Source organism: Tupaia chinensis, unplaced genomic scaffold (assembly GCF_000334495.1).
Source record: "Tupaia chinensis unplaced genomic scaffold, TupChi_1.0 Scaffold000453_1, whole genome shotgun sequence".
Lineage (NCBI taxonomy): Eukaryota > Metazoa > Chordata > Mammalia > Scandentia > Tupaiidae > Tupaia > Tupaia belangeri.
The window spans coordinates 2,767,302-2,777,538 of record NW_006159960.1 but is presented as its reverse complement, the minus strand read 5'-3'; the positions used below and the strand labels follow the sequence as shown (position 1 = coordinate 2,777,538).

Genomic DNA, 10,237 nt, shown 5'->3' with positions numbered 1-10,237 from the left:
GAGCGTGCCCAAGATCCCGAGAGGAGAATGGAGAGAAGGGATTGCGGCATGGCCAACCCCCCCGGGGGGTGATTTCTCGCTTTCTAGCTCTCTGTCTCTCTCTGTCTGTCTGGCGAGCGCATGCGCCCTAGAGCAAAAAAAAAAACTTCTCCAGAAAAAAAAATAAAAAAGATGATACCATTTTAATACAGCACTTTACTTGGTAATTTCTAAAAAGTTTACTAGGTGCTGTTTCACACTGACTCCAATTTTTTCTTTTTAAGCCACACACCATCTTGAGTTAAAGAGAATAAAGACATTCTACCATTCAGGGAAAAAAAATTAAGTTCCTTCTACTGGCTTGCTGGAAAAGGAATGATGTATTTTTGTGTAGAAAAAAATCAGAAAACTACATCATGTCTTTCCCCATGACCTAATATTCATACTAAATGCCATCTTCCCCAAATTAAGAGTTACACAGAATAACGGCCAGATAAAGGTAAGTTACAACAGTCCTGCCTGCAGTCAAGGTTGTAAGACAGTTCTACTCTATGGCATAGCAAGAAGTAAAGGAAAGCAAGCTTTCAGCACCCATAATATAACGTAGTCAGTCTCTCTCTAAAGGGATAGTAGAAGCTATAACAGTTGCTGGCATACCTTAAGTTCTCTGAAGAAGACACTACTCCTGGCCCACTCGACAATGGAGAAGAGGGTTTGATCTGCCATTTTGCACATAAGACCAAACGTGCTCAGCTTTTCATGCTTGCTGCGGTTAGCCTGCTCTTGCTGCAAGTAGGCCATGATTTTGGCCTGGACTTGAGGCTCGTCTGGCTCACACTTCAAGAGTTCCAGTATCAGATGTGGGATGCTTGTCGGAGAGCTTGTCTGGTAACTGTCCATATAGGAATAGCCCATTATGGACTCTGGCGAACTGGTGTAGGGGTCTGGGTACTCGGACTTGATGGCCCGGCTAGGAAAGTGGCCATATGTTTGGTAACCTTGCAGGCTGCCATGAGGTGGCATTGTCATGCTTATGGGAGACGTTACAAAGGGACTTCTGTCATAGTCTGAAGGAGGCAAGGCAGCATGGTTCAGAGGTAGGCCTTTGGAGGCAGAATGGATGTTCTGGATTGCAGAGGAGATGGTAAGGTCAGAGGGCATCGCCTGGATCACCTGAGACATGGCTTCTAGCTTAAGTCCATTGGCTCGGATGAGGGCTTTTTTCTGTTGCTTCAGGGCCCTGTCTCTCTTGTACATTGGCCCAAACTTATTCCTTCCTCCGCGCATTCGGTCTGCCCTTACCGCTGTTGGGGGTGGGGGGGAGAAAAGGAAGGCAGAGTATAATAAAATGTCAATTCATGTTTTTCTCCAGACATCCAGATATTTAGAAATATTGAAAATTAACCAGAAGTCGTATGATTGTTTTCATTACAACAGACCACAAAGAGAGTCCCCCCAACCCAAATCCTCTTTATGGATGAATTCCTTCTCTCCAAGTGTGTTTTGTCATCCAAAAAGTATTTTGGATATGTAGGAACACATTAACCTTTTTGTGGACCGAAGAGATTTTGTAATTTTTGTTATGCATAGAGGGTATTTCGTATTGCCGAGATACAGTGTCAGTTTTCCTAAAAGTATCCATTTCTATTAATACCACTTATGTCGAGAGCCTTTGTGAAAATCCAAACTGCTTTGGGTGTTTTCTTTTCTTGGAGGGGGGGGAAAATCACATGACCTATTTCTAGGCTAGAATTGCAATTATTTCCCTGAAGACACCTAAAAAATCACATGACCCATTTCTAGACTAGAATTGCAATTATTTCCCTGAAGACACCTTCTTCATTCAAAGCCACTTTGGTTGCTTTGTTGCAAAAGGGTTGAGAATGAGCTCTTGGAAAATCATTTTTACCTAGACGTGATAACCCACCAGATAACCAACTGTAAGTTACTGTCTTTAATAATCAGACATAATTAAAGCAAATTTATTTCAGGAATTGTCAAGAGTCTTCTGCCACAACAGAGTGAGGAGTCAGGGGCCATGCCTAATAGGTGAGCCAGAAGTTCTTTCCAAGTCCACAGTGACCAAGGGCAATTAGACAAAAACCAGCGACCTCTGACAGCTTGTGACATATTGAAATTGCTGGAGGTTAAGTATTTCAGCTTTTTATGACAGGATTAGAATCATATTAAAAATTTATTGTGAATTCTAGGTATCCTGAATACTGCACAAGATCATACAGAGTTTTTCATCTGGGTAATAATTTACTGAATATTCAATCGCTTCTTATCCCTGTTTCATATCACCGTTTGTGCCCGCAAGTGACTTATATACAATTAAGAAGGCATAGTTGTAAGTTAAAGAAATGTAATCCTTTTCCTTTTGTTCTTTAAAAAAAAAATCCCATGAAATCACATCTACTTTCCATTTTATCTTTTGAATCTCATACTCTAGCAAGCAGCTACCACAGTCTTTCACTATTTGGAAAATAATCATCAGCGCAAAGGAAATGAATAAGCACTAATTCTTCTCCCAGTCTCTTCTTAAATGCAATACTGACATTAACAGTCTTCATGATCATCAAAGAGGCTATTCTACTTGGAAAGAATCTGTTAGCGATTCCACAGATTTACCAAAAATATTTCGATCAAGTATGAATCTCATTTAATGGAAAAACTCCAAATAAAAGTAGCCTACACCTCAGTGATCAAATAAAATGCACTCTTGTATCTAGCACCATCAGAGATAGGTATCCCTTGTTATTACTCTATTTGCAGTATATTTAATTTGTGGGAACCCAGGAGGTCGGAGGCTAGTAAACAGCAACATACCATAATAGTCCCTGAGCTAACAAATGATTTACAGCAGTCACATATTAACTTTACCGCCTGTCAGTCTGTACACCGCAGGACAGGTTCTGCCCCTTCCACCAAGTTTAGTGTGGCTTTGAAGGACACTTTCGTTCCGTCAAACCATTGCTACTGATCGAACAGTTCATGATTTTTCATGTTTCCTGCTTCTCAATTTTGAAATGTTGCAGTCCTTATCTTTTAAAAAAAGTACATTTCTATACTGCCAAAAGTGATATTCTACATACAAGACTCCTTTCATAATGAAAGCCTTTAAGTTTTACTCAGTCATGAACTTAATAACAATGATGATAAACACACTTTAAAAAATGAACACCCAACTTTTATTGGGGCATGCTGATTAGAAAATTTAAGTTTTTAAATTTTATTTTATTATTATTTTTTTACAAATGAATGTCATATGTTCTTAGTTGAATTGCTTTATCTTGTTTCTATCTATCCTGACCTTTTTAGTGTCAAATGTATCTGCTCTCTAAACTAAAAAGGAGGAGGGAACTCTGATATGTAAAATTTTCCCAAGTAGATCTCACCATATTTAAATGAAACTCAGACTTTTCTGCAGACAAAACATAGTAAAAGATCTTACATTATTGTCAGTAGTGTTAAAAGACAGGGAAAATAATGTTACCATGTTATAAGTACAATGGTGTTTTAAAGTCCATGTCCTTGGGGAGTTCTACTGGGCAGTAGTCTTTAGAAGAATCTTACCTTCCAGCTTCATTCCAACACTTAGACATTTTTGAAATCGACAGTAAGGACAACGCTTTCGCTGTGTTTTGTCAATTTGGCAGTTCTGGTTTTCTATACATGTGTACCTTTTATTATTTTGGACTGTTCTTTTAAAGAATCCCTATAATACAAAAGAAAAAAAAAGTGAGGCATATTATAAATATAACACTCGTCCCTTCCATTGTTTCATTTTAAGGAAATCAAAGTCAATCTTCTCATTAAGTCATCTGAGTCCTTATGTGGCTCTGTGGTTTATTTTACATTTCAGCAAGACCAACTCTCCAAAATGGTGCCAGGCCATTGTGGAAATCCTTCTGGCATTTAGTTATATTCTTGAAGAATTACATCAAATCTTGAGGAGATTTGGCTACTGGCCATCTCATCACAATATTCAAAAAGAAAAGAAAAGAAACAAACAAAAACTCTCTTTACATGGGCCTCTCTCTCTAAAGACCTAGTGGTCTTTAAAAAATCTGTTCTCCTTTTAACTGTCATGTTCCAGATAGAGGTATGCATAGAGATCTGCATTGTTTTTAAGTAGTCTGAAATCATTTCAGTAACAAACCATTGCAAAATGCCAGTGGAAAAATGGAATAGCAAAATACCTCAGATCTTTGACAAATGTCAACACTGGACAGTTAAATGCTAAAGGATTTAAAGAGTAAAATGGGGAATGCTCATAATTCTGCTGGAATATATTCAAGTATGAGAACTTTATAAAAAGAAAAAATGGTGAAACTAGTGGAGAGAAAAAGCATGTATTGCAGAGAGCAGAACTGTAGCACATAGAGTACATGCTTTCCTTATATTTCACTCCAAAGAATTACTCAAAAATAAAATTGGCAGCTCTATAATATAATAAAGCTCTACCAGGATGGTGTTCCTATTAACCCAACTAGCCTTACAGAGAAACTAGCCTTATAAGAGCGAAAGGATTTTCCTGGCAGTGATTTAAGTCAATGTACAGTGTTTTCTACTTTAAAAATTATTGAAAAAAAAATAGTGAATATTAAATTTACTGGGAATATTTTTAAATATCTGAGATAAATTCTTAAACTACAACTGATATTATCAGTAACAATACATATAGTACACTTTACATATTAAAATCCCTTATAGGTCATCTGATATATTTCTGAAAAGTACTCTCTTAGAAACTAAAATCTGATTTCTTGGTTTCATGATATAAATTTCAAAAAAACTTCAGAATTATTTTTGGAATAAATCAGGATGAAATCATCCAGTTGGGAATTTAGACTTTTATGTCCGTGGATAAAAAATGTTGAGACTTGTAGCACAGAATACTCTGAAGTTAAAATGTATTTGGGAAATACTTTGTCATGTTCTCTCGCAAGAACAACGATGCTTTAAATATATATAAGTCAAGCAAAATCAATATTTAGGACTGTTAGAAATGGAAGTCCTTCTACAGCGACACCACTTTACTACAATAAAATATGTTAAAGTCATGAGACTGGCAAAGTTTTCTAAACAGCATAAATTTCTTTGCCTTTTGAACTAAATCAGACACATATTTCTAAGGATCATCTCCCTAAGACTCTCTCTCATTTTTAAATAAAAAAGATAGCCTACATTTAGCTTTTAAAAAGTAAATCAGTAGTTTATTTTGGTTTTGAACATTATCTTTTTCAGGGAGCAACAAGCAAGCAAACCTTGCAGCTTTCACAGGTGAGGAGCCCGTAATGGTACCCAGACACTTTATCTCCACACACCGGACAAAGCTCTTCGAGATCTTCATCGTAGGAGTAATTCACCATTTTAAATTGAGACACTGAAACGAGAGAAATGTACACATATATCCAATTAATTTCCTTCGTAGGTTTTAATCCTGCCAACAAAAAGCTTTTTGATGATGGGTGAGCAAACATCACCAGGTAAAATATAAAACAAAAGTCATTTTCAACCAGGTCACACTGAAGAGAACTATTTTTACACAGTGAAAGTAAAACATCTTTCGGTATCACTTCGTGGTTTCTTTTTTTTTTTTTTAATTTTAAAAAAGTTCAACTTTTTTTTTTTAATTTTAAAAAAGTTCAACTTTTTTTTTTTAATTTTAAAAAAGTTCAACTTTTTTTTTTTAATTTTAAAAAAGTTCAACTTTTTTTTTTTAATTTTAAAAAAGTTCAACTTTTTTTTTTTAATTTTAAAAAAGTTCAACTTTTTTTTTTTAATTTTAAAAAAGTTCAACTTTTTTTTTTTAATTTTAAAAAAGTTCAACTTTTTTTTTTTAATTTTAAAAAAGTTCAACTTTTTTTTTTTAATTTTAAAAAAGTTCAACTTTTTTTTTTTAATTTTAAAAAAGTTCAACTTTTTTTTTTTAATTTTAAAAAAGTTCAACTTTTTTTTTTTAATTTTAAAAAAGTTCAACTTTTTTTTTTTAATTTTAAAAAAGTTCAACTTTTTTTTTTTAATTTTAAAAAAGTTCAACTTTTTTTTTTTAATTTTAAAAAAGTTCAACTTTTTTTTTTTAATTTTAAAAAAGTTCAACTTTTTTTTTTTAATTTTAAAACAGTTCAACTTCTTTTGTTAATATGTTAAACAAACCGACCACGCTTGAATGCCAATCTCAGAACTCTGCAAAGCAACAGATCAGAATAGAAATATGAATTACCTAAAGTTCCAAACCACCTAGAGTTTTTTTAAATTTCTGTAACGTCAAGTCTAAAATGTCACTGCCTGAGAGCAAGACAAACCCACACATTATTCTCTCACTCCAGAAGTAGTTCCAAGTGCACCTCGCTTAAAAGGACAGCAACACCAAGTTGCAAGCACTGCTCCACCGAGACAATGAAGTCCCAGGATCCTGCTTCTAGGCAGCAACCCACTTTAAGGTAAACAGCCTGAGGCTCCCCATGTTCCGATCTGTTAGATTCATTGAAAAGTTCCGTTCTGTATTGACAGTACTTTCGGATACTTTTATCTCCAGACGTTTGAAAATCTCCCGTGAAAAGAAAGGAAGAACACCGGACGGGAAATAAAGAAAAGATACACACGAGGGTTTGGTTTCGTCGCAAAGACTGAAACCCTGTAATGAACTTCACATGTTTCCGATCATCGTGGCAAAATATAAACACCTCCAGAGCGCCCTGTTAAAGTTAAACAGAAATCAGGCCCGGGCGACGCGTGGCTCGCCTGCCGGATCCCGGGATCTGGTAACCCGCCTTCGTGGCTTTGCTGGGACCAAACCGTGGGACCACGTCTTCACAACTAAACGATACATAAACGCACAGGGAGGGCGGTGGGCAGGAGACCCCACCAAGTACCTGATGCGGTCCCTCCCCAAGACTCGGCATCCACGCGGGTCAGGTCCCCGAGTAACTTGCGCGGGTGGGCGGGCACCGAGGGAGAGAGGGACGTCTGCGCAGCCGGCCACCGCCTCACTCCCCCGCACCCTGCGGGCGGAACCCCTGGACGCCCGGCTCTGGCCCTTGGCTCAACCTTCTGCTACCGAGCGTACAAACACCCAGCAAACACCCAGCCGAGTTTGTTTTAAGTTAATCAGTGGCATTTACAGGGGGCGGGGCGGGGGGATGGGGAACCCACCGAGGCGCAGAAGTTTCTTCTGTTTACCCGAAAGCAGTGAGAAATAGCCCCCACCCCATCGCCAAAATACTGGACCACTCGGTGGTCACCAAGGTGGCCTCCTTGCTAATGCTTTGTTCTGTTTAAGATAAAGTTTTTTCCCCCTTGGGCTTCTGAGGACCTTGGAAAGAGTCGGTGCGGGGCTCCCTTGCAGCACTTCGCGGGCCGAGCGCGGACCCAGGGAGGCGACGGTCTTTTGCAGACACAGAGCTCTCGGCTGCGGCCAAACCTGAGTGAGGTAGCCTGAGTTCGGGAGAATCCTCGCAAAGGAGGCCCCGGCAGAGGCAGGAGTCTGGGCTCGGTAAAGTTGAAATAAAGGAACACTGAACGCACTGCTCCCAACAGAGCCAGCCCCATCCCAGTTCCAGAAGATCCCAGCGCCAGGCTTGTGGGAATCTGGAGGTTTGGGAGAACCTGAGAGGTCAAAGGTTCGTTTACAGCCCCTAAACCTTCACAGCTGTCCCAGCACTCGTGACTGAAGTCCTGGGGCATGATTAGGGACAGGAGAAAAAGTGTACGTCACCAACTATGCGCCTTCCTTTCCGCCCAGCAGAGTCAGCAAGCCTCACACTTAATAGGCACGAAAAGGCAACGGCTTATAGAGGACTCTGCCCACTTCGAGGATCTAACGCTGGAAAGCCTGAGCCGTGGGGTGGGGCCCCTCTCGGGAAACCCAAAGACAGAAGCTGGGTGGGGAGACAGACCCCGCGGTGTGAGGCCAGGCGTCTCATACAGTTAGTTCCCCGGGGGTTGCCCAGGAGCAGGCAATGTAAGAGTTTGGAAAACGAATTCATAGCTAGCGGCAAGAAGTCCCGCGCACTCGCTTGTCACATCTGGAGAAAGAAGAGGACTTGACCCGGCCCTGGCCAGCCGGGCCTGAGAGGCGGGTGGAGAAGTTCCTCTGAAGTTGGACACGCTGCGCTCTCCGGGAACCCAGTAGGGAAACTCTTTCCGGGCTCCCCCACGGGTGGGACTACAGATGCGTCCCAGGCTGGAACCAGAGCATGCATGGCAATGGGATCCCTGTCCCCCTGGGCACCTCCAGTCCGACAGGCTGCGAATCCCAGAAGCGGTGCCCAGGCGCTTCCCATACTGCTTCCGAGTCCGGGGCTGCACTGCCCTCCAGCAGCTTCTCTGGAGCCCTGGGCACAGAGGAAAGCTAATGCTCTGACTTTGTGGGCAGTCGGTGGTGCCAGCAAGGCCCCTCTGGAGATTTACAAAAACTAAACAACAACAAAAAACCCATAACAATGGCATTTCTCTCCCTCCTCCCGAATAACCCTTGTCTTTGCCTTCCCTACTTTCTGCCCCCGCGTTTCCCCAAGCTCCTTTCCCCATCCCCTTAGAAGGAAGTCCCTTCCTTCGAGCCAGAAGCAGAAACTCCTTTCGGACCCAAAAAATCTGGTGGAAGAGAGTACTCAGACTCTCCCCAGACCGGGAAGCGTTGGGCCCCCCGGCGGACTGCCGCGCGCCGCTTCCTCCAGGCCCTAACTTCGAGGGACTCCCAGGGGCCAGGAGGAAACGCCCGTTGGGGCCAAACGGGTTTCCTCAGCATCCAGACCCACAAGTTAGATCCAGGGCCCTCAACCGCAGGGGACCTCCACAGCCCTACTTGGAGGCTGGAGAGACCCAGGATCACCCAGAGGGTAACCGGCCCCAGGGCACCATGCACTCCCTCCTACCCACACCCCACCCGGTTTCCTCTCCGCAGTCCTGGAGGTCCCCGGGCCGGAGCGCCCCGGGCACGCCGCCCACCCCGCACGGCCAAGGCACCGGCCCTGAACTCTGCTCTCAACACCTCGCCAGCCCTTTCAAGTTCGCACAACTGGATGGCAGGAAGCGTTCCGGGATCACAGGCCCGCCTGCCCGCACGTCCTGCGCACTGGAAGGGGCGAGGATGGAAGAGCGCCGTGGACTTTTCCTAGCATTGTTCCCTGCCCAGAGAAACGCGATAAACTTCGGATGGGCTTACTACAAGCCTGATCTAGAGCTGCTATTTTGGAATGCGGAGAAAACACAGCCAGCGCGACGCGTGTGTGTGTGTGTGTGTGTGTGTGTGTGCGCAATCAAGAGCTGGGAAAACAAATGAGACTTCCATATTCCAAACCCTCGGATCAAAGAAAGGGCAATGTGCTAACCCCTCTCCCCCAAGTCACTGGGCACTATCCGCTCAGGAACCGGGACTGGGGGAACTTTGCTTCCCTTCAGTACTGCCTGTAGTTTTGAAGTTGTCCAAGTCCCAGCTGGCTCTCGATGTCCGCCTGGACTTTTGGGGAGTGTCCTCGTGCATTCTCTACCGCTAAGACAAGTCTTCCGGGGGTCACCTTCCTTTTCCGTGGTTGGCACTCCTAACAGGGTCTCCCTCCTCCACACATGAACACCGGTGAACATGCACACCAGTTCCAATGACAGAGAATCTGCTCGGTGTCCAGAGAGGCATTCCGTGTCATAGAACGATATTCTTATTCTGAAGTACCTTTAGCCCGAAGCTGCCCCGCGTGGGTTACCATAGAGCTCGAGAACGCTGTTTTCTTCATTAGAAGCGGCCAATTAGGCATAGCTTGGAAAATCTGTGCCCCGCGTTGTGCAAGGGCCATAAACTTTTATACCTGCACCTGGGGAGGGGACCTGACGCGGGTGAGCTGCCCCGTAGCGGGCTGTGGCGAGCTCTCGGGCCGGACCACGCCGGTGCGGCGGCGGGCGGGAGGCTGAAGCCGCCGGGCTAGCCGGGGCTGGGAAGCCGCGAGAGCCCGAGCGCCGCGCGGCGCCACCTTACCTTGCATGTTTTCCGGCATCTGCCCCTGTTCCCCATGCGATCGGGCCAGTCCCAGGGCTTCCGTCTCCAATTTGGGCAGCATGACAGGGCGGCCGCGGGCGGGAATGGGGGGTCCGTGTCGGTCCGGAAGCCCAGCACCTGGACACGGCAGCACAGATTCAACTCCGGCGGAAAAAAGGAAGGGGCGACCGGGGTGCCCGCTCACCCACCCGCTCGCCGGAGCGTGCCTCCGCCTCCTCCGGGGCTGCCGGCCAGGACCTCTGAGCCTCGTCCTGCCTCGCA

At 43.9% G+C, this 10,237-nt stretch overlaps 1 protein-coding gene across 9 annotated transcripts in view; it reads right to left on the bottom strand.

Annotated features, from left to right (window-relative positions):
* NR5A2 (nuclear receptor subfamily 5 group A member 2) overlaps positions 1–10,237 on the bottom strand; it is a 172,302-nt gene that overhangs the window by 147,205 nt on the left and 14,860 nt on the right. For 6 of the 9 annotated variants that reach the window (XM_006155441.3, XM_006155443.2, XM_006155442.3 and 3 more), the window contains 4 exons: positions 9,956–10,093; positions 5,250–5,368; positions 3,556–3,697; positions 637–1,283 (listed from right to left, as the gene is read on the bottom strand). In XM_006155441.3, coding sequence (XP_006155503.1) covers positions 637–1,283; positions 3,556–3,697; positions 5,250–5,368; positions 9,956–10,093 — 1,046 coding nt within the window. Of the gene's footprint in view, positions 1–636; positions 1,284–3,555; positions 3,698–5,249; positions 5,369–6,860; positions 7,036–9,955; positions 10,094–10,237 lie in introns of those variants that run through there. The other 3 variants (XM_027774550.1, XM_006155445.3, XM_006155448.3) reach the window with 2 other exon arrangements.